This window comes from Sturnus vulgaris, chromosome 16 (genome assembly GCF_052056855.1).
Source record: "Sturnus vulgaris isolate bStuVul1 chromosome 16, bStuVul1.hap1, whole genome shotgun sequence".
In the NCBI taxonomy this organism is placed as follows: domain Eukaryota; kingdom Metazoa; phylum Chordata; class Aves; order Passeriformes; family Sturnidae; genus Sturnus; species Sturnus vulgaris.
Genome location: NC_142258.1, coordinates 2,655,005 through 2,682,815, shown reverse-complemented (window position 1 = coordinate 2,682,815; position 27,811 = coordinate 2,655,005). Strand labels below are relative to the sequence as shown.

Below are 27,811 nucleotides of genomic sequence, written 5' to 3'. Positions count from 1 at the left end.
TGCCAAGAGGAACAAGGTTGGGATCAGCTGCTTTCCCGGGTGCCAAGGTGTCCCAGGAGCAGCCAAGCTTGCACCAAGGCTTTGCACACCAGCATAACCTGGGGAAGGGCAGCAAGAGCTCCTGCACCGGAGGGGAGATGGAGGGGCAGGGGGCACCCACATGGCATTGGCTTGGGCTTCCAGCAGCCCTTTTCCACCCGGCTCTTGGAGGCATGCATGGGAGTGCTGGCTGTCTCCAGCACCCACTGACACCTTCCTTCACCCTCTCTCTGTCCTCACAGCTCACTGCCGGAAGAGAAAAGCAAAACAAGCTCTTCCTTCGAGACCGGTCCAAAGCCGAGTGAGAAGCCGGATGCGGAACAAGCCGAGCTGGACACGGAGCAGAAGCGGAGCCGTGCACGCGAGCGCCGACGAGAAGGACGGTCCAAGACCTTTGACTGGGCTGAATTTCGCCCCATCCAGCAGGCCCTGGTGCAGGAGCGAGCCAACGCTGCAGACTCCTCCAGTAGCGGCTCGGCCGCCTTCCCCAGGGACAGCGGAGCCGCCGACGCCGACCCGGGAGAGCTGGAGCGGGAGCGAGCCCGGCGGCGGGAGGAGAGACGCAAACGCTTCGAGATGATCGATGCCGTGGACGGGGCAGGGTCAGAAGAAGCTCTGAGGATGGAGGTGGACAGGATCCTGCCTGTCCCAGCAGACATCAAACCGCAGAACGTCCACGTGGAGATCGAGCAGCGCTGGCACCAGGTGGAGACAACCCCCCTGCGGGAGGAGAAGCAGATCCCCATCACGCCCCTGCACCTCGCCCACGCCGAGGAGAGGGAAGAGGGGCTGGCAAAGCAGCACCTGACCACGCTGCTGGAGAAGGAGGTAAAGGGGTGTGTAGGTGCAGGATGCCTGCCAGAATGGCCTTCAGGCCACTGGGGTGACTGTGGGGAGCCTGAGATTGGCTTAAAAATAGCTGTAAATATTCCTCCTTCATAATTGCAACTAGTAGGGATGCTGTAGGTTCCTTGGGGAGGAGGCAGGGCACAAATCTGCATCCATTCCTTTTCAGTCACACCAGCAGCTTTCAAGTTTCCCACAACTGCAGAAAGGGCTGTTCTTATGGCCTGGCACTTCCTTAACCCTCTCAGCCAATGCAGCCTGATTTGTGATGGTTATAGCCAGCCTGTCTCTGATGAAATAGGTACAATCAAGGTGTATCAACCAGACTACAAATTCAAGCTCCTAATCCTCTGTGCCTCTGCAACTGTAGAGATTTGTGTCTGCAGTTATAAACTGCCTTGAGTTGCAGCGTACATCACAAAGGTTGCTTTTTGTGGAGCCTACATCAAATAGTCTTAAGATTTTTGGAAAAGAATGGAGGAGACTCAGCTCACTTGGAAGAGTTCCGTGAGTGGGATTAAAAAGGTTGTTGTGAGTTGGGATTAAGGTGTATTAGTGGGAATGAAAGGGGTAACCTTTTCTTACGGAAACTAGGAATATCACAGAGCTGAACTGGGCTGGGATTTGCCAGGGTCGTGCCTGGCATGAGCTGGTGCCGTTCGTCCTTTGCCGCAGTGAGCTTTACAAATTACACTGTTGCATAAATAAGTTCTTTCAGAGGGGAGGGATTTTCCTGGCAAAATGAAATCCGGGTCCCAGAGCAGAGCAGAGCAGTGCTGCCATCAAAAGCTCCGTTAATTCTGCTCTGTGTCCCCTCCGAGCCACTTGTTCCTTATGGCTGATCCCCTGCCCACTCCCTGGACGCTGTCTCTGTTCATGTCCCTCCAGCTGGAGCAGAAACAGAAGGAGGCCCTGGAGCTCCTGGAGCAGAATCGGCACCTGCAGGATCAGCTGAAAGTGGCTCTGGGCCGGGAGCAGAGCGCCCGGGAGGGCTACGTGTTGCAGGTAGGAGAGCAGGGAGGAGAGGGAGATCCATCTTCCCTGTGCCCGAGAGATCCCTGGTGGGCTTCTGTCTGCGGTGTTTGTGGGGACATCCTGGGTGACCACCACTGAGCTTCAAGAGATTTGACCTTCTTGCAAACGTGGCTAAGTCTGTAGCAGTACCAGAGACATCTGCTCATGGAAACCTCTGATCTGGGATGGAATAGAAGGTAGCATTACCTGTTAGCGTTTCCAAGGGAAAAAAAACCAGAGCCAAACAGATGGGACCTCAGCAAAGTCCACCTCTGATCCCTCCCATACTGTTTTGCCTTTGCAACAGCTGTTTCCCCCCCTTCTGTGCCCCAGATACTCCCCTCAGGCAGTGGGGTGCACACAAGGCTTTCCAAGCATCCTGTAGCCCACCAGTTGCTCCTGGCTGGAGATTTTGTGTGCCCATTACATGGGCAAACACAGGACACTCAGATGTATTTCCCGGGCACATTCCCTCCAGCCAGAGTGGGATTTGCACTGGGATAACGTGTTGTCTGGGATCACTTTGGTGGTTTCTGCTGTCACAAGATTCCTCAGCAAAGCCTAGAAGTGAATTTTGGAGGATCTGGCAAAAGAGACAGGATGGTCTTTGGGGAAACATTTCCTCCCCTCGTCCAAACAAAGCAGGTTTTTCCTAGCCCTTCCTCTGGGAATATCCATGTCTGGAGGAAGTCGTGGCACCTGCAGGGCAGCTTCTGGCTGCTCTCCTGGGTCCATAGTCTTGTTCTGTGCAGGGGCAGCATTTTGACCTGCTCAAATCTACTTGACCAAACTGGCTGTGGATCAAAGTGGCCGTGCGTGGCTGCACGCTGTGTCCCATGGCAGCAAACCCAGTGTCGATGCCAAACCTTGCATCCTTATTTCTCACAGGAAAATTTTCCCTGAAGAAGTTGCACAGGCAGAGGAGCCAGCCCAGGGAGGGGGACATCTTGCCTTCCTTGCCCATGATCTCCCAGGAGGAGTAATTAATTCATTTCTGGAGTCTCTGAGCTGACAGTGCCTGCTTGGAGGAGTTCCTTTTTCACTTGGCAAAGCTGGAAGAGTAACTAACTCCCACTTCCCTGGGGCAGAGGTGTCTGACCTCCCTTTGCCTGGAGCCTGGAAAAATCAGGAATGGGGTTAAAAGCTGGATGCTGAATCCATCATCAGATTGAAGTTGGCCACAGTGCCTCGATACGAGGAGGGGTGGCAGGAGGGGAAGCCTGCAGAGAGGCTGAGCTGCAGTGAGAAGTGACCCAAACTTGGACCTGGAAGTTGGAGAGGGATTTTTTGAAAGGTTGGAGGCTTTTGCCTGCTCCAGTCTAATTGTTCTGGGGATTTCCCTTGTGTTTCCTGGGAGCCAGAGGGATTAAAGTGCTATTGTAGAAGGGAGTAACCCCACCAAACCCTGCTGGGGTGGAGGGAGTGGAGCCACCGGGGGAATTCTGCAGCCCCAGACTTCAGACAAACATCACAGGATTTTCTTGGACAAATGCTCTGAATTTCATGTGCCTCCCCCCTGCACCCCCCTACCCACCTCCCCCATCATGCCTCATTTTCGGGAGGTTCCTGCCCTGTCTCAGGGCTGATGGAGAACCCTGACTACGGCCAAACCCATCCATCCCTTCTGAGCTGCCTGGGAGGCACCAGCCCCTCCTTGGCAGCCTGACCAGCCCTGCACAGACCCCCAAGCACTGCCTGTTCCCTGAGGCAGTGCTCAGCCACCCCTCCAATGCATGTGCCACGCACTGAAGCCTCTCTGGCCTCGTGTAACCCCTCTCTTGCTCTGAGCTTCCTCGGGATGGGACACCCTAACCTTGATCCCTACTGGGAGAAACACCAGGAGCTCCTGCTCCTGGCAAATGGGCTGGAGACATCCCCAGCTCCAGCCACTGTGGGTGGGAGGGGGCACGCACTAACCTGTCCCGGGCGGATGTTCTTGCATGTTTTTGGTGTAAAGCATGAAATTTAACTTAACATAACTGAGTGTCACATCTGTGGGCTTTCCTTAATCAGCAACCAGAGTACAGCAAGGCAGGCCAAATTCCTAAGCTTAACGCTGTGCTTCTCTCGCCTCTTCCTGTCTGTGTATTTTTTTTAAGATACATAATTTCTGTCGCCTTTTGCATGACGCTTTCTGTGAGTTTTCTCTTTGCATGCTCCATTGCTTTGGTTTGAATCTCACAAAGGTTGGTTTCTTTCATTTTTACATTCTCATCACACCTTTTCCTTCCCTCCATTTGTCGGGCTTTTTATTTTGTCCTTTGTTGGTTTATTTCATTTTGCAGGTAGAGAAATTAGATCCTCCCTAGCCCTAAGCTTTAGCATAACAGCATCTCTCTAATGCGATGAGCAGCCACTCAGTCCTGTTTGGCAGGCACAGAAATGACATCGCCACCACAATGGCTGGCCTGTCGCCCTGTGTTTGGGTGGGATGTGATGTCATTTGCTGTCACCTCACTTTCTGTTGTTGCTTTTGGTCGGTGGACTGTATTACCTGAACTGTGCACTTTTTGTTTCACAAGCAAACAAACAAACTCACTAAAAAAAAAGCAGTTCCTTTCTCCTCCACCTTGTTCCATCTCCTCCTCATCCTTGGCATTTTTCTTTTGTCTGTCTGTCTCCGTTTTACTGCTGGTGTTTCTTTTTCATTGTTTTTTTGATTCTGTTTGAGTTTGGGTTTGTTTTTTTTTTTTTCATTTAGCCTGTTACTGTACAGCTGTTTTGATGTCGTGGTCAGTGTTTTCTGTTACTGGAAAGCAGTTGTCGCTCATTAAAAAAAAAAAAAAAAGTTGGTTAAACAAACCAAATTGTGCCAAGAACAAATCATCCCAATTGGAGCAATGGGTAGCAGCCAAGTCGCTGCGAGGAGCTTTTCCATGGCCTGCCTGGCCAGAGGTGTGACACTCAGAAGGGAGAGCCAAGAGTGTTACTAATCTAGTATTTAATCAATTTTTTTAAGACCGAGGTGGCCGCCTCGCCATCAGGTGCCTGGCAGAGGCTCCACAAAGTCAACCAAGACCTCCAAAGCGAGCTGGAAGCCCAATGCCAGCGTCAAGAGGTGATCAATCAGCAGATTCAGTCGCTGAAGCGCAGCTACGCCGAGGCCAAGGACGTGATCCGGCACCACGAGGCCGAGATTCAGAGCCTGCAGGCGAGGCTCAGTAACGCGGCGGCCGAGCTCACCATCAAGGAGCAGACCCTGGCCAAGCTCAAGAGCGACCTGAGGAGCGAGAAGGAGAAAGCCAAAGAGCAGCTGGAGGAGTGGCAGCACGGCGAGGCCGCGCTCAGCTCCCAGCTGAAGGCCAGCGAGCAGAAGCTGAAGAGCGCCGAGGCTCTGCTGCTGGAGAAGACCCAGGAGCTGCGGGACCTGGAGATGCAGCAGGCTCTGCAGAGGGACCACCAGAAGGAAGTGCAGCGGCTGCAGGACAGGATTGCAGACCTCAGCGGGCAGCTGAATGCCAGTGAGCAGGCTCGGGTCCTCATGGAGGAGAAGCTGCAGAAGAACTACGAGGCTTTGCTGGAGAGCTGCGAGAGGGAGAAGCAGGTTTTGATACGGAGCCTGAAGGAGGTGGAGGACAAGGCCAACGAGTACGAGAACCAGCTGCAGAACAGCGAGCAGCAAATGGAGATTCTGCAGAAGGAGAAGCTGAGCGCCAAGTTCGAAGGCAGCGAGCTCGTCCACCAGCTGGAGGAGCAGCTGGCCATGAAGGAGGCCAGCATCCAAAAACTTGCTGAGCACATCAAGGAGCTTGAAAGAGAGAGGGATCAGATCAAGTGCCGGTTCCACGAGCTCATGAATCAGGTGGCTGAGTCAGATAACGAAGTTGCAAAGCTGCAAGCAAAGTTGAAAATGGAAGAGACCAACTACCACAATCTGGAGCAGTCATTTGAGGAGGTGTCAGATCAGTTCCGGGGGGTGCAGGAGGTGCTGAAAGAAAAAGAAGAAGAGCTGAGACACGTTAAGGAAATGCACTTGAGAATTGTGGAGAAGAAAGATCAAGATCTCAGTGAGGCTTTGGTTAAAATGGTTGCTTTAGATAGCAGTTTAGAGGAGACTAAAGTAAAGCTAAAGGCCAAGGAGGAGGCTTTAAAGAAATTAGGTAGTGTGGGCACAGGTCCATGTGCTGAGGAGGCAGAAGACCTTGGCCCCAGTCTTGAGGCTGACGAAAGTCATCCACCCCAGCTGGGGCAGGCTCTGCAAACTCAGGAAGTCCTCCCAGCTCTGACTTGTGCACTGAAGGAGGAGGAGGATGAGGTTCTTGAGACCAGTCAGAGGCAGGTGGAGGAGTTTGGCTCCCCGTCTAAAGTTGTAGAGCTCCAGGACCAAGAGTTGGTTCAGAAAGCCTTAGCAAAGCCTGATGTAGGGATCATGGGGGCCAAGAGGCAAAGGATCCGTTTTTCAAGCATCCAGTGTCAAAAATACATCCATCCAGATGGATCAGAGAAAAACTGGACAAGCAGTACCTCTTCAGACACAAGCCAGGACAGATCTCTGTCTGAAGAAAGCATGTCCTCAGAGCCAGCTCTGGGTTACCCCTCATCGGGGACAAGCGATTCTGAGACTTATCTCTCCATCATCCATTCCCTGGAAACCAAACTGTATATTACAGAGGAGAAGCTCAAAGATGTGACAATGAAGCTTGAAAGCCAGCACGGCCATAACCAGGAGACACTCATCGCCCTCCACCATCAGTGGGCCAGCACGGAGTCCCAGCTGCGGGAACAGCTTCAGACCAGCCTGTCCCAAGTCAATGCTTTGATCTCACAGCTGGAGAGTGAGAGGCAGGAAAAGCTCAAGCTCATAGAAAGTCACGTCAGCGAGCTGGGAGGTTTCCAGATGAAAAACGATCAAGCGCTGACTTGCTTGGAGAAGTGCAGGGAGCAGCTGAGATCCTTGCCCAAATCAGACAAGGAAAAAGAGGGTGATTTGTTCCTTGTTACTCTGTCCAGCATGGAAACAACTTTGTCAAATGCAATCCAAGCCTTGAGCGGGGCTCCAGTGCCATCGGAGTATCAGCAGAGTGAAAGCCTCGCCACAGAGAGCCCCGCTCCAGAAGGAGGGGATTTGGGAGAAGAGGAGCACATCTCCAAGGAGCAGCAAGCAGATGTGTTTGACACTGGCCAGCTGAGGTGGCTTTCTGAGAGGGTAGCATTTGAAGCCTCTCTCATCAACCAAATAGCAGAGTCTTTGAAAAATGCGAGTTCTGAGATAGCCCAGCTTCTGAGAGAGATCCAGGGAACGGCCGAGGTGGTTTTGTTGGAGCCAGCAAGTGTTTCTCATACAGCCAATGATTTGGCCAGTGTCCTGTCTAAAAAGCTGCTGCTGGAAGGGGAGTTCTGGAGCCAGGTGGAGGAGCTGAGAGCACACTTGAGCACTAGAGAAGGAGAAGCTGAGGGTAAAGCAGAAACAAGTATGGGCTTTTCCCCATGTTCTCTCAGTGCTGTAGCAGATGCTACGTTGATCAAGGCAGAACTTGGGTTTGTTGCAGAGAAAATGAGAGAATCTTTTCATCAGAGGTTAAAAACAATCGAAGAAGAGCTCCACAATACCAAAACAGCTCTCCAGCAGCACAAATGCATGTTGGAGGAGATCATCAAAGCGTACAGGACTCCTGAGTTTGACAGAGTTATGCACCAGATTTCTGAAGCACTTGAAATACAAAAAGATGCTTCGGAAAGAACCCAGATCTCTTGGGATGGGAGCCGTCTCCAAATGGTGCCATGCCAGGAAATAGCCAAGCTGGAGGAGACCGGCAGCGCACCAAACCGCAGTAGTGAAGCTCTTGTTTCCATTCAGGAAGATCTTGCCCAGCAACTAAAGGACAAATCCAATGTTCTGAAGGAGATATCTGTTGCCTTACTCTCTCTGCCTCCCGAGGAGGCCATGAGAGACTGTCAGAAGCTCCTGAAGATATCCCAGAGTCTTTCCTACCATTCGTGCATGGGAGACCTGGAGCGGTATTCGTCTTTGTTAGTCCACGATGCCATCGTTCAGGCTCAGGTTTGTTACGCCGCTTGCAAAGTCCGGCTGGAGCACGAGAGGGAGATGAAATCCTACAAGGAGTCCTTGCAGAGCATGGATGCCCTGTGCCAGGAGCGTGTGAAGACGGTGTCTCTGCTGCGGGACGAGTACGAGGAGCTGCTCAGGAAGCAGCAGGGCGAGTACAGCGAGGTGATCGCCATGCTGGAGAGGGAGAACGCTGACCTCAAGGCAAAGGTGTCCCAGCTGGAGAACCAGCAGAGACTCTTGGAGGAGGAAGGGCATGAGCACAGCAAGAGCCTGAGCGAGCTGCAGGGGCGGTATGAGGAGGAGATCCGAAACGTGATCGAGCAGCTCAACAGGACTGAGGATGCCCTGAAGGCTGAGAGGATGGAGGGGCTCAGCCAGCTGGACGCCGTTGTCCGTGACAAGCAGAACATGGAGCAGTATCACCTGGAGCAGATGCAAACGCTGGAGGAAAAGTTCCAGGCCAAGATCAAAGAGCTGCAGGCCATCCACGGCGAGGAGCTGCAGGCGCTGCAGGAGCACTACAGCCAGAACCTGCAGCACCTGCAAGAGACCCTTGATGAGTACCAGAGGCAGCACCCCGAGGCATCCCCCGCAGTGGCCCCAGGTGCTGGGGACACCTGGGTGGCCGGCGAGGCGGGTGGCACCGGGCAGGACCCCGGCAGCGACCCGGACTCCATGCACGGCCTGAGGGAACGCATCCAGGAGCTGGAGGCACAGATGAACGTCATGAGGGATGAGCTGGAGAACAAACATCTGGAGGGAAACGCTTCCACTTTGAGGGAAAAATACCAGAAAGACTTTGAAAACCTAAAGGTCTTGATATGTTTAACACTTTCTGCTTTCTGCTGCTGAGGGCATGTGCAGTCCCGAGGTTCGCTTGCTGAACCAAGGGGCATCCCCTAAAAGAGCCAGTGTGCTGAAACAAGCCCCAAAGTATTAGCCAGGACTCTGTAAAGCATGGTGTTGCCTTTTTCTCCATGCTGGGGTATTCTGAATGCATTGCTGAGGGCTTGGGAGGGTGGATTTCTGGAGATGGTCTTTGCATGGAGAGGGAGAGTCTCAAAGTAGCTCGATAACATCACCCTCTCCTTCAACATGAAGACCTCAGTCTTTCTCCTTGTACTGAACACATACATTTTGTTGGTAACTTCCCTTTAAAAGCATTCCTCAACTCTGTCTTTCCCAATCTGATCAAATCTCCAGTCTATCTCTGCTTCCTTCAGAAATGCAAGATGAAATGGAAACTTGATGCTCTCAAAATGTATGTTCCTAGGGAAAGTAGCTGCAAACAAATGCCAAATTCTGTAGCAAAGCAGAGCTCCTCTGCAGGACACTGCGAGGACCATGCTGGTGTTGGACACAGTAATTCTTTACACAACAAAGAGTGCACAGTTATGGAGCACCCAGGTGAGGTGCAAAGAAACGCACTAGCAATGAAATGCCACCATTCAAATTGCCCCACCAGTCAGACTGGCTGTAAAACTGGTTTGAGATCATCCAGCATCTAAAAAAAAATGGGTTTGGTGGTTTGCTTTTCCTGGGAGAGCATTCCCAGTTCAGAAGTGAGTTTAGGGTTGTAGAGGACTCTGGCAGTACCAAGGGAGGCTGCCAGGATGAACAGGAAGCCTAAAGGGCAGCGATGCAGAGGCTGTGGCAGTGAGGCTTTCACAGACCAGTTGCTCTTAAGAATTAGCAAAAATATGGGAGAGCTTGCTTCCAGACATAAGATCAGCAAACATTTGAGCTGGGGATGAAGTGTGGCTCAGCTGCAGCCAAAAGCTGGTTTTAGCCTGGGGAGAGCAGTAGTTTTGCTGAATCCCATTGGAATTAAGCAGTGGTGGTCAGAATGCCAACCAAGCAATTGGAAACCTGCTTAACTAGAGGCTTAAATGTGCTCCATTCTTCTCTTAAGAACCTGATGGAGAATGTAACATCAGTAGCACAAAAGTAACTCCTCAACCTGGAAGAAAGAAGGCTCCAGGAAGACCTTGGAGCCCTTTCCAGTGCCTAGAGGAGCTCCAAGAGAGCTGGAAGGGACTTTTGACAAAGGCATGAAGTGACAGGACAAGGGGGAATGTCCTTTAGATGAAGGAAGGTTTAATAATAGGAAGGAATTCTTTTCTTAGAGGATGGTGAGGCCATGGCACAGGTGGCCCCAAGAAGCTGTGGCTGTCCCTGGATCCCTGAAAGTGTCCAAGGCCAGGTTCAAGGTTTGGAGCAACTTGGGATAGTGGAAGGTGTCCCTGCCCATGGCAGGGAATAGAACAAGATGGACTTTAAGGTCCCTTCCTACCCGAATCGTTCTGTGATTCTTTGAGATACCGATCTGTATATGTGGATTTATGACAATGCATTTACAATACATGGAATAGTGAATCTACATCCAGACCTGTGGCAGAGTATGCACCTTTTTCTTCCAAAATTGGAGGTGTTTCAGGAGTTGGATTTGATGATCTTTGTGGATCCCTTCCAACTCGGCATATTCCATCATTTTGGGTGTAATGAAGAATCCTGCAGGGCTGCTCTGTGCCACAGCCAAGTCCAAGCAGGTTCTGGCACTGAGTTAGGAGTTTCAAACAAACAAACAAACAAGGCTGGGAAAGTGAAGAATGCCTCAGGATTAAAAATTAAATGGGAGGGGAAAAAACCACTAAAGCTGAAAATTGGGAATGAGGATTAGGCATAGGTAACTGAGCATTAGCCAAGAAAGTGATACTGAGGGATGTCTATTAGTGAGAGTCAGTGGTGTTGGACTGTCCTGAGCACTTTTGCTGCTGGAGGAGTGAATTTGTCTCTCTAAAATTTCCCATGGGGTCCCAGAGGTCACTAGGTGACAGTTGTCACTTTCCACAGAGAACACTGGTGTTAATCAAGGGGAGTTCAGCAGAAATCAGGGAATAAAGCCAGCCTGTGTCACTAAGGGGAAAAGCCCTGTACAGTGCTTGGCATCAGGCTTGTCCCAGGCTGCCTGATGGGGCTCAGCACCTTCTCCCCAGTGTGTGCCCCTTCTTCCCTCGTGGTTTGGGCCTGCCTGTGGCTTTGCTGGTCCTGTCCCTGTCCCACAGCTGTGTGTCCATCCAGGATCCCAATATGCTTGGGCTGACAGCTGAGCTGGGAACAGGCGTTGGCATTTGTCTGCTGCAAAGGCAGGAGTCCAGGCTCTGCCAGGGGCAGAAGGAGCAGGCAGGAATTTAGGACCTCACCCCTGGTGAATCCCAGCTCCCCAAATTGCTCCTCCTGTGTCCTGGCCTGAGTTCTTTCCTAGCAATTAAATTAGCAAGTAATTTTCCCTGCAGCATTTGTAGCAATACTCGGTTGGGAATTAAGATCCTGTTGCTGTCACGTCATCTTCCTTCCACAAAGAGGTTGAAGAAAACAGGCATTGAAAAGAGCAGAAGGGGCACAGAAGTTTTTTTTTGTTGCTTTTTTGACCTATATTTGCATTCCCCAACTGGGTCTGCCCCTGTGCATCCCTTTCCCTGGAGCTGTCAGGGATCGAGTGACTGCAGGACAAGCCCTGACCTTTGTGAGATCCATCCTGCCCCATGCCTGGGGAAGCAGAAGATCCCTGCTGCACCTGGGGAGCTGAGCTGCCTGCTGCTCTGTGGCTCCTGGTGGGCTCCCCACTGCCATGGCAGCAGCCCTGTGCTCCTGGGCCAACCCTTTCCCCTCGTCCCTTTGCAGGCAACATGTGAGAGGGGCTTTGCAGCCATGGAGGAGACGCACCAGAAGAAGATCGAGGACCTGCAGCGGCAGCACCAGCGGGAGCTGGAGAAGCTGCGGGAGGAGAAGGATCGCCTGCTGGCAGAGGAGACGGCTGCCACCATCTCAGGTGCCTGAGGATCCCCCGTGGTGGGGCAGCTCTGTGCTGATGGGGACACAGGGGTGGTGATGCACTGAGGAGCAGAGCAGGGGTGGGATGAAGGATGGGCGGGCTGCACAGGGAGATGGGAATGGGCTTGTGGGAAAAGTGTTTTAGGTGGAGGTCCTGATCATCCAGGTTTGGTGCCCATCTCCTGGGCCTTCTCCAGGCTTGCTACCCCTGTTTTTGGCTGTTACACAGTCTGATCTGTTTTCCATTCGAACTCTGAAAGGCATTAGTCATTCCTGTAGTTAAATTATCACCAATTTCACACTGAATTCATTCTTCAATGCCCCAAGGAATGTTAAAACACTGGAGTTCTGGGCTCTGCATTAGGAGTCCCACAGTCCAGGAAACAATGTGTGAAGTGGACAATCATTCAGACCGTTAACAAGCAGGATTTGCAGAAGCCTCTTTGCAGCTGGGGCACAGACTGAAGGGACCATGAAGCAATGGGAGATTTGCGGGGATGACTTTGGTTTTGTTCCTTTAAAAAATCGAACAAAAACTCAAAAACCCACCGGTGGGTGGAGGGTGCTGGGTGCTAACACTGAGCTGCCCCTCACAGCCATCGAAGCCATGAAGAATGCACACCGGGAGGAGCTGGAGCGGGAGCTGGAGAAGTCCCAGCGCTCCCAGATCAGCAGCGTCAACGCCGACATCGAGGCCCTCCGAAGGCAGTACCTGTAAGAACATCACTGTCCTCTGCTGCCATCTTGCAGGGAGATCATGTGTGGGGGACCCTTCTCTCTCCCATTTGATTCTGGCAATGAGTTCAGGGTTATTTCAGGGGCCTCTTCCCTTGGTCACAACCTAGCTGCATCATCAGAGACTCCTGGTCTCAGGCTCCAGATCAATGTCCCCACATTACTCAAAATAGCTGCTTTATGGTCCCCAGAAGTAGCAGATGAGCAGCCAGTGCTGCTTTTCATGCAGGTGCAGCAATGGGGTCATTCAAAAGATGAGGAGAAAGCTCTGAGCTTTCCATGGCAGTGCTGTCCTCCTGTGGGAACCGAGCAGGGCTGCCTGTCAGCTTTATCAACCTTGATACATCTGTCTGAGTTGGGGAGGTGTGCAAATACACCTGATCCTGGGTGCCCAGAGCAAACTTAGAATCCTGGAATGGTTTGAGTTGGAAGGGACCTTAAAGCTCATCTCATTCCAGCCCCTTGCCATGGGTAGAGATCTCCTTCCAGAGATGGGGCAACCACAGCTTCTCTGGGCAACCTGTGCCATGGCCTCCCCACCCTCATAGGGAAGAATTTCTCATAGGTAGATTTTGATAGAGATCAGCTCAATTTTTGGAAAGCTGAGAAAGTTCTGCCACTTAACCTCTGAGAGAGCAACCTCCTGTCCCCTTTGGTGCCCAAGCATGGCTCTGCCAGGAGAGGGAAGAGTTGACTTGCTCTGGGCTTGAGTTTTTTTCCCAAAGGGAGTATACAGTCCTCATCCTCGGTACTTAGCTCCCTGTTGGGTTATCCTGGGATGCTGAAGGGAAGATGGGCATGGGCATGTGTGTGTGTGGAGAGGGCACTACCCCCCTGTGTGTCCCACAGGGAGGAGCTGCAGTCGGTGCAGCGGGAGCTGGAGGTGCTTTCGGAGCAGTATTCCCAGAAGTGTTTGGAGAACGCCCACCTGGCGCAGGCGCTGGAGGCTGAGAGGCAGGCCCTCCGCCAGTGCCAGCGGGAGAACCAGGAGCTCAACGCCCACAACCAGGTGAGGGTCCCTGCCCTGGCGACAATGAGCTCTGTGCTGAGCCATGGCCGTGCTCTCCCTTCCCACAACAGCTCTGCTGCTCTCCCCAGGAGCTGAATAACCGCCTGGCTGCGGAGATCACGCGACTGCGGACCCTGCTGACCGGGGAGGGCGGGGGAGAGGCTGCTGGGTCGCCTCTCACGCAGGGCAAGGACGCCTACGAGCTGGAGGTGAGTTCTGCAGGGATGCACGTGGGTGGGCACGAGTGCTGTGTACCCTGGGAGTGTGTCACAGCCTGGGAGTGTGTCACAGCCAGGACCTGTCGCAGCCATCCATCCCCCAGTCGGCTCTCCCAGCACTGTTATCATGGGCTGCATGAGGCCAGGAGATTCTAGAGTCCTGATCTTCTCACCACGTCAAGCCAGACACTCGCTCTTCCTTCTGCAGCCCCTGCTTGCCCCCGAGATCCAATCCATGGAGCAGTGGGGACAGAAATTGGGGTGTGCAGGGAACACATCAGCACTGCAAGCTTGGGCAGGTTCCCAAGAGAACCAGGAGGAGTTTTCTTGTGAGAAAGAGAAGACAGGGGGACCAGAGCCTTTGTGGTGCTGGCACAGGGCTGAGTCTCCAGCTTGACTGCCACTGGTGTCACACTGTGTCTGCTCAGGTGCTCAGTTGCAAAGATGCTGTTTTTTGTTCCCACAGGTCCTGCTGCGGGTCAAAGAATCCGAAATTCAGTATCTGAAGCAGGAGATCAGCTCCCTCAAAGACGAGCTGCAGACAGCACTGAGGGTAATGCCAGGGGTGGTTCTGCAAATCCTCTTACTGTGCTCTGCTCCTGAGTGTCTGTGCTTAAATTTCAGCCCATTTACACCCAGATTTGAAACCATATTTAATTTTTCCCCTGAATGTAATTCAATACCCATTTTGGTGTCATCAGTAAAGCACTCCATGTATCAACTTAAGACTTGTCCCACAAAGGAGACAGTGTGGGAAAACATCCCTTTCAGCGTGATTTCCCCATTTACTGTCACATCAGATCAGATTTAAATGGCACAAACAATCAGTGTTAGAGATCTGCCCAGCCTCGCAGCAGTGGAACTGGTTTGCTCTGGACCAGCCAAAGCCATTTCTGGGAATTCTGCTTGAATTCTGTGTCTTGGCTAAAACGAAAAGCCACAAACAAGCCTGTAGCTGAGGGGCTGCATGCACTAGCAGCACTGTGTGCTGGCCCTTGGCTCTCAGCTCTCCATTCCCACAGTCCTGGATCGCTGTTGGAAGCAGCTCCCAGGGCGTGTGCTGCCCTGGCCAAGCCTCTCTCCCTCTGCCGTCTCTTCTTCCGCTGGCATTTGCCAAGCTCCTCTTCAGTGCATCCACAAACCCCTCGGCTCCAGCTGTCTGTCTGGCTCCATCGGGTTGTTCTTGTTCCCTTGCCAGGATAAGAAATACGCCAGCGACAAGTACAAAGACATCTACACGGAGCTGAGCATCGTGAAGGCCAAGGCAGACTGTGATATCAGCAGGTTGAAAGAGCAGCTGAAAGCAGCCACAGAAGCTCAGGGAGAGAAATCCCCTGTGAACACCACTGTATCGGGATATGGTCAGTCCTCCTCCAGCAGCTCTAAGTAGTCCTGGGTGTCCCGAGCTAACACGGAAATCCTGGAGTACAAACCCTTGTGCAGTAACGGGTCTGAGCGTAGGACTTGGCCTTCCAACCCAAAGCTGATGGGCTTTGAAAACCTTCTGGCATTTTCCTGATGATGCCCAAAAGCCCCCCTTGCCCTTGGGGCAGTGCTGAGTCAGGCTCATTGGGGCATTTTCCTGGGCTGGGAGGGCAGAGCCCCAGCCCTGTCCTTGCAGGAAGGCAGTGGGCACCAGGCTAATCCCACTTCTTTTGCTTCTTCCCAGATATTATGAAATCAAAAAGCAACCCTGATTTCTTGAAGAAAGACAGATCCAGTGTTAGCCGGCAACTAAGGAATATCAGGTCAAAGGTGAGCTCAGATGTCCTGCCCAGGGGGATGGCAATGAGGAATGCCCAGCATTTCTCTTAGGTGGGGGTCCCAAGTGGGAAGAAATGGGCAGGGGAACAAAATTAAGAATTTCCCAGCCACTAGTGGTAGCCTGGATGGTTTTTTACTGCAAAAAGACTGACTGTGCAGCCAGGCAGGGCCCACTCACCCACTCTGGACCCTGCTCAGATGGAGGCATGAAGCTGCTTCTTGGTTGGAAAAAAGGCTGAAGTTTGCCTTGTTCTTTGGTCTTTCACAGGAGGACTATCCCAGTATCTGCTTCTTCTTTTCAGTTGAAATATAGGTGGAAATGTGCACATCATTCTAGTTCTAGTGTTCGCCACTGCAAGATTTTTTGTCTTTATGTGTATCAGCAGTGCCTGAGTCCTGGGCATATTTAACACACGCTTTGCTTGTGTGTTAACATGGTGCAGATGGCCCTGTGCTTCTGTGGTCCTTCTGTGCTTGCTGTTGATCCCAAAGCCCAGTGATGCTGTGCCAAGCTCTCCTTGGCAGCCAGTTGCATCATGTGGGACCACAGGGATAAGGAAGGGCAAATAATGCTGATCAGGAGTCAGCATTAAACACAGGGCAGCTGGGAGGAAGCTCAGCATGAGCAAACCTGCTGTGCCTCTCACCTGGTGTCTCGTGCTGATGTTTGAAGTGGTTGGGCCCTTGCAGGGCAAGCAAAATACTTTGAGCTTGGTGCCCATGTGGGGAAACACTCAGAGCTCTGTGAGCAGCAGCTCCTCAGCTCGGGGCTGTACCATCCCCAGTGAACAGAGACTTCTGCACATTTTGGGGCATCACAGGCCTGCTGGGCCACTCTGATGTTGGGCTTCCCTTCACCACTTGAACTCAGATCACTTTCTGTGGTTCCCATGTGTGTTGCTTGGTGGGGAAGGAGAGGAGAAGAAGCTGGGGCTGTGCCAGGGCATCGCTGCGGGACGGGGGGCTGGGGCTGGCGCCAGCACAAATTCCTTTGGGATTTATGAGCTTCTTTTGTTTTTGTTTTTTGTTTTATTTTGCTTTTTCCTTCAACAGTCCGTTATTGAGCAGGTCTCATGGGATAACTGAAATGAACCCGAGTCCAGGTTCCCTGCCACGTAGGTAAACACAACCAGCGCCCGCCCAGCACCGCAGCCACCACGGGAACAGCCCAACCTCTGCATGCACTGCTCACACCTCCCTGCCAAACCAGAGCCCTCCTCCTCTCAATAACTGACTGGTTTATTCACTGCTAATTCTTCTCCTGGGCGAAGGGGAGGGGAGAAGTCAGTGTACCCAAGATCTGTGTGAAATGCAGTCTCTGCCTCTTCCTTGGGGAATATGGCTTTTTGTCTTCCTGCTCTTCCCACCCTCACCAACACAGCATCAGCACAGAGAGGATTTGGACATGGTGGGGCACGTTTTCCTGTTTACTGTGTTGGGAGCGTGGGACACTGAGTGTGCATGCCTGAATGACTCTGCATGCCTCAGACTAAACTCCAGCACCGTCCAGGTCTTGTAGGAAAACACCTGTTTTGTTGTTATCCAGGTGCAGGGATAGTCAGGGATGCCTTTAAGTGTATTTCCCATAACAGCCCGGAGCATGGAAATGGTCTCAGCCACATCAACTCCAGAGGGAATGTCCTGGACTGCCCTAATTTCCTTTACCCACAGTTGCTGCTTTTTCAGGTTGATCCATGCCTGAGCAAGTGTCTTTCTTGCTCAGTAATCTTCACCTCCTGCTCTTCATCCCTAAGCCTCCAAGGCTTCCAAGCTCATCCAGCAAAAGGAGGAAGCTGAAAAGAATCAAGGCTGACTCTGATGAGCCAAATATCTCCATTAATGGGAGAAATAGTGAATTTCCTGGCCCATGGTAAAGGCTGAGGTAGGAGCAGCTGCAGAAGCAGGTTAGGAGAGGGAAGCTCCCAGCACAGTGGGTGGAGAGCCCCAGGAAGTCTGTTGGAAGATCTCTTTATCACAGATATCATCCTACATTAGTCTCACTTCATCAGGCTTTCCTCATCAGCAACTGAAATGGTTGTGGGACTGCCTAGGGGCTGAAATTGCTGGAATTTGTGCCATCAGGCAGAACAGTCTGATGATTCCTGGTGTCTCTTTTCCGTCCACTGAGAAATCAGATGCGAGAACTGGAATGCACGAGCTGCTCCCATTTAAAGAGGCCCAAAGTAAACTTCCTTTAGGAAGTGTGTGCACAGAGATTCTCATCCCAGGAGACTCTGCTGCCCACTGGAAAGAGAGCACACAGCTTTTGGAAATTCAGTCCCATTTAATGCTTTCATTTCCATGCTGCCTGGCAAAGCCCTTCTGTGTTTGTGGGCCTGTGGGAGGAAAAACATTTCCAGAAATACAGTAACCATGGGAATCTGCATAGCCTTGGGGCAAGTTTATCATGGAGTCTTGCCTTGATAAATACATGGGAAGGAAAACTCAGCCCAAAAGTCCAACCTGCTGCTGTGATAGAACAGTCCTCTGGCACTACAGCCAGGGAAGCAAAATAAGAAGAGGAGGTGGCTGCCTGATAGTAGGATCATGGAATCACAGAATGGCTTGGGTTGGAAGGGATGAAATATCATTCAGTTCCAACCCCCTGCCATGGGCAGGCACACCTTCCACTATCCCAGGTTGCTCCAAGCCCCAGTGTCCAACCTGGCCTTGGACATTTCCAGGGATGCAGGGGCGGCCACAGCTTCTCTGGGCACCCTGTGCCAGGACCTCCCCACCCTCACAGGGAAGAATTTCTCCCCAGTATCCCATCTAACCCTGCCCTCTGGCAATGGCAATGGGAAGCCATTCCCTCTTGTCCTGTCACTCCAGGTTCTCATCCAGAGTCCCTCTCCAGCTCTCCTAGAGCCCCTTTAGCCCCTGGAAGGGGCCCTAAGGTCACCTTGAGCCTTCTCTTCTCAGGCTGAGCAATCCCAATTCCCTCAGACTTTCCTCCTAGGAGATAATTTCCATCCCTCCAGTATGTGCCTTTGAAGGTGCCAAGTTTTGGTCTGTAAAGCAAATAATGTTCCAGCTGCAGCATGAATTCCTTGCAAGTTCCAAGGACTGGGCTGGCAGGCAGAGCTGTGGGGTGAGGGCAGGCAGTGGGGCACAGAGGGACAGAGCCCTGGCTGTGGGGGCTGTTTTTATGGATGGGAGGTGGTGAGACAACTCACCACCTAATACTTTGCTCTCCTCAATCTCTCGTGCCACAGGTTTGGGACTGCAGGAAGGAGGGTGCTGGCATTAGGCTGGTGCTTCCCCTCAGGCTGGTGTCAATTTAAAGCTGTCCTACAGCAGTCAAGCAATTTGTTTCTGGTTTTCTGCCCCTCTCAGTGCTGTTCTCCTGAGTCCCCATGTGTAGGTGATAGATTTTACAGCTCCAAATGCCAGGGGGCCGTTGGCCAACTGAGAGTTGTGCCTTAAAATCTGGTTGCTGCATCTGAATTGGATCTGCCATCAGAGCCTGCCAGACCTGAGCAGCATTTAGGAGTCCTCTGTCTAACCCTGGGCTGTCGAGGCATCTTTGGCTTGGGAGAGTCCCAGGATGGGGTGAGAGGAGTGGGATGGTCACTGGCAGCACACAGCAGTTTCCAGGGTTTGTTGAGCAAATCCTGCACAGCCAGGACTGTCCCTGTGGGTGCTGCAGTGGTGTGGGAGGCAGGGAAGCACCAGCCTGCAGGTCCTGCTCAGCATCCTGAGGCTTCAGCATAGCAGATCCCAGCTGGCCTTCCTGGGGCTGCCCCCGCTGGAATTGCCCCATCCAGCAGTGTCCTGTGAGCTCTGGGAGTCATTCCCAAGTCAGCTAATCCCGCTTGCAGCATGATGTGCCTCTCATTCGCTTCTGGTTCGTCGCCTGGTTCGTTTGCAATCTCACCCTGTCTCAAGGCACCACCCGCCAGTAACCGCCCTCCATAACCGTGTGTTCTCTCTCAGCATGTCCCACTAATCCTCCCTCTGCCCAGGAGCCCATTCCTCTGCCTGAGCACCGCTCCCTCCCCGTGCCCCAACGCTCTCTGTCTTCTGTCTCTCCCAGAGTCTGAAGGAAGGCCTGACTGTGCAAGAACGCCTGAAGCTTTTTGAATCCAGGGACTTGAAGAAAGACTAGTTCTCCCCGCTCCGCTTGACCACGCGCACCTCCCAGCTTGAGGCAGCACAGCACCAGCACCGTTTGTCTCTCGTTCCTTACGATGTCCTTGCTGTCGTTCGTCCTGATGCCCCGATGGGACCCGGCACCACCGTGGTGGCAGTGCCCCCCCCTCGCCTCCCCAGCTCCTTTCCCTGCTTGTGAGATGATCCAGAGACTCGGAGAGGGAGAGGAAGGGATTGGAGTGGGGTTTTTTCCCCCCTCTCTTTGGCGCTTTGTAGGAGAATCCTTTCTTTACTGTAAACCATTACACTAAGTGTCAGTATTAAGGCTCAGTAGCCTGTTAATAAGCTATAGCTCTGTCGGGAAGAGCGAGCAGGGCCTGGGTGGTGTCAGCCAGACCGAGCTCTTACTGCTGTCTAGAGACCCCGTGCTCAGAGCACACCAGGAGCCTGATCTAACCATTGATCTCGACTGCATTACTTGCACCTACAAGGGGGGAAAGGCGGGGGAAGCTGTCCGGGAGCGCGAGTCCGTGCAGCCTGGAGGTACAACACTGACATCTCGCTGGAGAAGGATGCAAGAAGTGATTCTCCTGCCCCGTGACTGTGCTGTATCCTGAATGTAGGTGCCACCGAAGCCTGGCAAGCTTTGGTGGCTGCCCAGGTGGTTTTGGATGGGGAGCTGCAGCTACTGAAGTGCACCATCGAGTCGGCCCCGTCGGCGCGTCCTCGCTCCCGTGTCGCTGCTGGTCGGAGTTGGTGTTCCAGGGGCCGAGCTGTAAGATCACTTTCTTGCCTCTGTTAGATCAGCCCAGCACTCTCTCTTTTTTTTTTTTTTTTTGGTTTTTTTTTTTTTTTTTTTTGCTGTTACTCCCTTCCTCTCATTGAATCGTGTATCCCAGGGTCTGTGCGCATGTGAAACTCCCTTTTCCTAGTCAAAGGAAAGTAGAGTAGAAAGTAGAGCCAATATTGACTGAAAATGCACAGTGCTCAATGCATATAATGCTCCTTTTTTACCAGCTTCTTCAATTCAACTCTTGTCAGCAGGGCAGCTCCTATTTTAATTCTTTAATCTTTTCCTGAAATAAAAATCTCAAAACCAGTATGTGCTTCAGACCTTCTCAGTCCTAATAGCTTTTGTGTTTAAAATACACAGTTGAGCACCGTGAGGCAGATAAATGCATACAAACCAAGGGATGAGGAGCTGGTAGCACTAGATGGTCACAGCCAGCTGAGCAGAGGCTTCTTGGAAGAAGCCTGTGCTGTTTTGCAGGTATGGGGCTTCATCCCAGGATGAATCTTAAGGTGCCACCTGGAAGGAGCCCAGGTCCCGCCTCTCTGGTCACCAGGGCTGAAGGAAACTCCAGCACATTGGCTTCCCAGCCTGGTTAGGTGCTGAGTGACCACTTCAGGCTGCAATGTGGAAGATACCCTGGCCTTCACCCGGTGCAGAGCTTCCTCTTGTCCTTCAGGCACCCAGCCAAGGTTGAGGCCAGCAGCTCCCGGTGCTTCCCTGCTGGTTTTGGCTCTGGTGGTTGGTACAGGCAGAGCTCTCAGCCCCATGGGGCTGCTGAAGCCACCCCCAGTCCTGCCAGGATGGACCACAGCACCTAGCAGAGTTACCTTCATCCTCCTGGGAGCAGAATCTCTTTTCTAGCCACCAGACCCTCAGCAGGACACGGTGTCACTGAACCACGGTGGGAATCGAGCTCTTGTCCAGCTGTGTGGCCTTGCCATGGCCAAGTGTCCAGCTTGGCACCTCACAGCAGGGCTTGGCAGCTGGTCCTGCCCAGAGGAGCCCTGCTTGCACCTTGCAGGGACAGAGTACCTGCTCCTGCTGGGATGCTCTGTGTGCCTGGGTGTACATAGAGGTCCTGGAGATGGGAGCAGGGAAGGAAAGATGCTCAAGCTGTCGGATAGAAAACCTTGTCCTTGCCAGCAGCACGTGCTCTCAGATGTGTGGATGTGCAGCCACAATCCGAGTTGACCACAGCACTTCCATGATTTGGGCACTGGAGAACCTGGGAACCTTCCTACCATGACCCACCTGGATCACCTCACCTCTCCCTCCCTGGCTGCTCCGGGTCTGTGGTGAGCTGTGATCTCCTGGCAGAGGCCATGGGAGGCAGCATGGATTTGGGATGGCACGTGGACCTTGTCATTGCTCTTCCTTTGCAAGATGTCACTGGCTCTAGGAGAACACCCTCCTCCTCCTCCTCCTCTTCTTTTTCAACTTAGGATGGGACTTTGTCCTTTTTAACCAACCAAGCAGAACGTTCTGGTCTCCTTCTTGCAATGTGGACCCTGACCTTTCTTAATTCCCCAGCAAATCCTGCTCATGTGCTCTAGCTTGTAGGAGCAGATGTTTTCCATTGGAGAGTTGGGCTCCTCTGGAAAAATAAATGGAGAGTCTTGGTCTGCTGTACAGACAGGGCTGAGCAGTGGCCTGGACATCACCAGGATCAGCTGCACCCTCCAGGGCAGTGCTTGGGAAAGATGTTTGGGGTATGTTTAGGGTGGGAACTGTGAATTCTGGGGGTCACTGAGAGGAAGAGGAGGAGGGAAGGTGCCTTATGCAGCCAAATGTTCTGAACCCCTGCTGAGGGTTCTGGGCTCACTCTGGTCAGTCTGAGCATCTCTCCAAGGCAAGGGGCAGCACTTTACCTGCCTTTATAGTAAAGAAAAAGAACCTGCAGCACCAACAAACAGCCCCAAACTGAAATATTCTGCAGAGCCCACTACTTGAAAATAAAGGGAGAAGTTTTTTACTCAGCAATGATCCTCAGTTATCCTTCTCCTTCTTCCTGCTCCAGGCTTCATCCACCTTTTGGGATTAATCAGTGGCTATTTAAATTAGAAAGTGTGTGGGCAAGCTGCTGCATTCTGCATCACTCCACATTATTGATAGCACCAAAAAGGGAGGTTTAGGAAAAGTCAAGTGCAGTGAAGGCACGAGTGTCTCCTCGTCGGCTCCAAGTAATCTTATTTTTCCTGAGTAAAATTTTCCTCCCATTTGCACCATCTCCCCTGAGCCAGACTGAATCCTCCTTTAAATGTCACCTTTTCTTTGCCCATGTATTAAAAAAGAAGCAAACTGTGTTCATTTGCTTCAAAAATAGAATTGCTTAGAATTGGTGCTAACTTGCCAACCAGAAAATTCCCTCTTTTTTGGTACCAGAGAACTGGGCTGCAGTAAAAGTGCTCACATTGCAAAATATGTCACTTTTGTACCTACTCTATTTGATGGCACTTCCACAAGACCTTTGCATATTTGTCCTGGTTTGGATACTCAGTTTGTTGTGGACACTCAAGCACACACACACTCGCTGTGGTTTGCCTTTGCTCTGTATTTTTTTCCATTTTTTTTAGGTAAGAAAAAGCTTTCTTATTCTTCTCTTTTTTAAAAACAAAGTAATTTAATACCTGTATAGTATTCCAAGCGTGCAGTGTAAATATTTATTCCTCAGCAGTTTGCAGAGGTTTCTCTTTTGTGACTGAGTTGTGGGTTTGATTTTTAAGTCTTCTTGTGGCACCGAGGCCCCAAGTGTGGGTTGGGAGAGGAGAAACGAGTGTAAAATGTCCAACCCACCCCATCTGCCCTGATAAACTGCTTTTTTGGTGGGTTGAGGATTGTTTTAAATACCTTTTTGAAGCTTTTCTGCTGATCTATGCCTTTAGCACAGGAAGGTGCCTGTCCAAAGATTGTGTACAGTCTGTTTGATCACTGTAACCTACTTTGCTATAAATTTGGGGTAATTTTTGCCAGTCAGAGGACTCAATAATCTTGTGTTTGATAGTAGCATCAATGCTGTGCATGTGCAAACTGTGTCCTGTTGTTCGAGAGAGCAGCAACAACTCCCTGCCAAGCCCAGCTCTCCTTGCACAGCCACCTGGGGCTGGTGCAGTGAGCACAGCGAGCCCCCGGATTTGGGAAGCACCAGGAACACTTTAGGGATGCTCTTGGGCTTCCCGAGGGAGCCACAGCCTCCCCTGCACAGACACCCATCCCACAGCAGCTGTAACTCACTGTGGAACTTCAAATGCAGTGGAACTACGAGAGGAAGATCTCAGGCACTGCTGCAGACAGGGAGCACCAGGCTGGGAACAAAAACCTCAGTGTGAGGCTGCTGAGGAAACAGAGGGTGTGGGATTTACTGGAGAAACCTGACAAGTTGGTACTAGCTCGACTAACCCAGCTGGCCTGAACTCGTAAATAATGGGTGCAATTAGTATTATTTTCTTCGTGCTTTCTTCGCCCTGTGTGCAGGACAAGAACTCTCACTGCTTGTTCTCACCTAGAGAAAGCAAAGCATGTAAAATACTGGAGACTGTGGTAAGTAGGAAGCAGGAATGCTCCAGCTTGGCCCCTGTCCACCTTCCTGGAGTTCTGGATGACTTGAGAGTTTAAAGAATCGTTTGGCAGGATGGAGGTGTGGGGAGAGGGAAGGAAGCTCTGTGAGGCTGTGGGTGGTGTGTGATGTGGCAGTTCAGGTGTTAATGGCCAGTCTTCCTCCAGTGCCCTTGGAGCAGCTTGGCCTTGGCTCTCTGGGCAGAGCTTCACCCGACTGACCAGGGACGGGGACTCGTTCTGGGTCACATCTGGGCACTGCCATGTGTGCCTGGGAACAACCCAGGGCCACTGTGAGCACTGAGGGTGAGGGAGTCATTGCCCAGAGTGGTTTCTGTGATGATGTGAGAGCAGCCAGTCCTCAGCTCCCCTGGCCGAGCAGCATCAGAGCAGGGCCAGTGGGACTGGGCAGCACGGGGATGCTGCAGCCTCACACACATCATTTTTTTTTTCCCCTGCAAAGGGGAAAGGTGTGGAAGGCTCCTGTTTCTCCATGTGTGTGAGTTCCTGTCTCCTTCCCTACTCCCTTCCACTCCCAGTTTATTCCAGTGCTTTTTTAAGAGGCACCGTTCCTGATCATCTGCTCGCTGTGATAGAAATGTCACTTTTCTCACTGTATTTATTCCTTACAAACTTTGTGTGACATGCTAGGCTCCCCTGGATGTAGGTGATCATTTTTACTTTGTAAATATAATTACCTAACTTTACATTAACTATATGGTAATAAACTATTTTTGCACCACCCTTTGCATGCCGTGTGTGACAGGTTTATTTCTAAAAAGAAAGAAGAACAGGGCAGAGGTCAGAGCATGAACAGGGAGATGTTTGTTTTTATAGTTGCACTAAGGAAATGCAACAGGCAGCATTTTGACAGCAATAATATATTTTAAGTAGTTTAAATCTAGTGCTGCTGAATGGGATTTACTGAAGAAAGATCTTCAGGTAACATAATTTTCTTTCCCCCATGCAAACTTTCTCAGAACAGAACAAATCTAAAATCTGGGCATGTCCATGTATCATAAATATCTTAATAAGGATCTACAGAAACTGGAATGCAAAAGTCAGATGAGGCTGTTACTGTTTTCTGTGAAAATGGTTTATTTAACAGTGCCAATCACAGCACTACTGGTAACAAAACTGGTAAGAGAATATCAAAGCCTCTTTTCATTTTGAGAGATATTAAGGCACTTTCTATTGAGTATAAAACAGTTCTTAGATAGACACTGTTTAGAATTTGTAATTCTTAGGTTTACACTGAGCTTTGGGGACAGAGATGTCACCTCCCTCCCCTCGCTGGTTGGTGCTGCCAGGAGAGGGCACAGACCATGCCATGGTGTCCCAACACCTGAAAAAACCAGGGTTTTCAGACCTCACCTGAAGTGGGTGACCCAATTCCAGCCATGTCTGCTCTCCAGATAAACACTGATCCCAAAGAACCATTTCTCTCATTCCCTTCCAGACTTCCCTACACTTCCTTGCTGGAAGAAAAGCTGTCATTACCATCTGTGCTCATGCTTTTACACTAGGGCTCTGCTAACCTTTAACCAAAAGAAACATGAACACAATCAAAACTTAAATTTTTTTGCTACTTCCCAAGAATTTCCTTTTACCAACTTTCAACAATTAATGCCAACAAGAAATGTTGAGGCACTCAATCTATAGAAACTCTTAACTGTGCTGTAGCCCTCTTATCTCTCCTTTAGTTACGGGTGTAGAGGAGCCCTTGGGCTACAATTCCATTTGGAATTGGCTACAGTTCCGTTCCATATCCCGAGTTGGTTCCTTTTACCACTGAAACACAGGCTCAGCACTGTATGAACACACCTGGTGGGCACCAGGGCACAGAGCCTGCCCAAAGTCTTAATGCCCTTGAATGGAGCTCTGTCACCCTCACGACCAAACAGCTGTGTCATTCCTGCTAGCACGGGAATGATCACAGCAAGGGATCTGTGGCATTTTAGGGCAGAGAACACTTCACTCCTCTAGAAACATTTACCAAAGTTACACCCAGATGGACGAAACGGTGATGTTTATACATAAGAATAAAACCTGTGGGTGTTACCATGCTCCACTAGCCCTGTGAGACACCTGAGTCATTTACTGCCTTTCGGAAAAAAACCTGTAATTGGCAGGATTGTACTCTTCCCAAATCCTTTCAAACTCATCCTGAAAAGCCTTCACATAATCGGCGTCCTCCACGACCAGCACATTCTCCCGGTTGCTCTGGATGGCCTGGGTGGTCCAGTTGAGGGAGCCTGTGATGAGCATCCTCCGGTCCACGATGGCGAATTTGTGGTGCATGTACCCGCTGTGCTGGTCGTGGCGCACCTGGATCCCTGCAGAGACACAGACACTGCTCAGGGCTCACTGCTCAGGGCTCACTGCTCAGGGGTGCCCGCAGTGGCCTCGGGGCTCCGGTCCCTGCCGGTCCCGCTGCTCACCCGCGTGGCGCAGGCGGCCGATCTGGGAGCCGTGCAGCCCCATGTACTGCGCGTCCGTCACCAGGCGGACACGGACCCCGCGGCGGTGCAGGAGCTGCACGGCACGGGCGAGCTGCGGGGAGGAGAAGGAGAAGAGACAGAGATCGAGCGAGCGGCGGGCGGAGAGGAGGCGGCGAACCAGGCGGCTCAGGGCGGTGTCGCCGCTGGGCAGCGGGCACGGGCAGGGCCGGGCGGGCGCTCCGGGCTCGGCCGCCTCGGCCAGCAGCGCCTCGATGCAGCAGGGCCGTGAGGGGAAGAACAGCACCTCCCGCACGGGCCGGGCTCGCCGCCAGGCCGCCACCGCCAGCGCCACCGCGGTCGCAGCCGCCGCCGCCGCCCCCGCCGCCCTCATGGCCCTCATGGCCCGGCCCGGCCCGCGCAGCCGCGGCGGAGGCGGGAGCGGCCTGTGGGGAGGGGCGGCCGCCAGCGGGGCTGGGCCGGGCTCCGAAATCCCGGCACCGACCCCTCCCCAGGTACCGGAACCCTGACAGCGAGTCCTTCGCCACGCACCGAGCCCATGCAGTGGATGCTGCAAATACGCAACACGTGCTTTAATCACGGAGTGGTTTGGGTGGGAAGGGATCGCAAAGATCATCCAGTTCCAGGGGTAGGGCAGGGCCGCCTTCCACTGCCCCAGGCTGCTCCAAGCTCCATCCAGCCTGGCCTTGGACACTTCCAGGGATCCAGGGGCAGCCACAGCTTCTCTGTCTGTTCCAGGGCCTCCCCACCCTCACAGGGAACAATTCCTTCTCAATATCCCATCTAACTCTGCCCTCTGGCAGTGGGAAGCCATCTCCTCTTGTCCTGTCACTCCAGGCCCTCATCCAGAGTCCCTCTCCAGCTCTCCTGGAGCCTCTTTAGGCTCTGGAAGGAGCTCTAAGGTCTCTCTGGGGCCTTCTCTTCTCCAGGCTGAGCCCCCGCAGCTCTCCCAGCCTGGCTCTAGAGCAGAGGGGCTTTAAGCTTTGGATTTTTGTGGATTTAATCTTTGTGGCCTCTGCACTGGCTCCAGCAGCCCCACATCCTTGTGATGTTGTGGGCCGCAGAGCTGGAGGCAGCTCTGCAGGTGGAGTCTCATGAGGACAGAAGAGAGGGGACCATCACCTGCTGGCCCCTGCCTGGCTGAGGGGACAGGGGTGGCAGAACTGGTCCAAAAAGGCTTTGTCTGTACCTGCAGCCAGCAGTGACCCAGCACTGGGTCCACGACACAGCAGCTGCAGCACTCACCACTCCCACCTCGCTCCCAGCTACACGCTTGCTCAGCCAGGCAGAAATCACACTGGAATACAGAATTATCCTGCCTCAATCAGTTTGTCTCTAAGGCGTATCGTTTGGAGGGAAGGAGGGTGGTGAAAGATGTCTGCAGACATGATTTTTTTTGTTAATTAAGTTGTGCACATTCCAGCTCTCGCTGACGGCAAAGGGAGC

General features: G+C 52.2%; 2 protein-coding genes across 10 annotated transcripts in view; one reads left to right on the top strand and one right to left on the bottom strand.

The window, feature by feature from the left end:
* MPRIP (myosin phosphatase Rho interacting protein) overlaps nucleotides 1–20,660 on the top strand; it is a 73,217-nt gene extending 52,557 nt beyond the window's left edge. For 4 of the 9 annotated variants that reach the window (XM_088174266.1, XM_088174265.1, XM_088174264.1 and 1 more), the window contains 11 exons: nucleotides 282–867; nucleotides 1,774–1,890; nucleotides 4,859–8,722; nucleotides 11,594–11,741; nucleotides 12,340–12,457; nucleotides 13,328–13,487; nucleotides 13,577–13,696; nucleotides 14,172–14,258; nucleotides 14,904–15,066; nucleotides 15,375–15,460; nucleotides 19,506–20,660. In XM_088174266.1, the coding sequence (XP_088030392.1) occupies nucleotides 282–867; nucleotides 1,774–1,890; nucleotides 4,859–8,722; nucleotides 11,594–11,741; nucleotides 12,340–12,457; nucleotides 13,328–13,487; nucleotides 13,577–13,696; nucleotides 14,172–14,258; nucleotides 14,904–15,066; nucleotides 15,375–15,460; nucleotides 19,506–19,577 (5,521 nt within the window). In that variant the 3' untranslated portion in view covers nucleotides 19,578–20,660. Of the gene's footprint in view, nucleotides 1–281; nucleotides 868–1,773; nucleotides 1,891–4,858; nucleotides 8,723–11,593; nucleotides 11,742–12,339; nucleotides 12,458–13,327; nucleotides 13,488–13,576; nucleotides 13,697–14,171; nucleotides 14,259–14,903; nucleotides 15,067–15,374; nucleotides 15,461–16,522; nucleotides 16,589–19,505 lie in introns of all 9 variants that reach the window. The other 5 variants (XM_088174267.1, XM_088174268.1, XM_014870950.2 and 2 more) reach the window with 5 other exon arrangements.
* Nucleotides 20,661–21,918: 1,258 nt separating this feature from the next.
* Nucleotides 21,919–26,747, bottom strand: PLD6 (phospholipase D family member 6). Its single transcript, XM_014892916.2, has 2 exons — nucleotides 26,348–26,747; nucleotides 21,919–26,242 (listed from the first exon to the last, which is right to left on the bottom strand). The coding sequence occupies exons 1-2, from the start codon at nucleotides 26,745–26,747 to the stop codon at nucleotides 26,004–26,006; spliced, it is 639 nt and encodes a 212-aa protein (XP_014748402.2). The 3' UTR covers nucleotides 21,919–26,003.
* Between the last annotated feature and the right edge of the window lie 1,064 nt (nucleotides 26,748–27,811).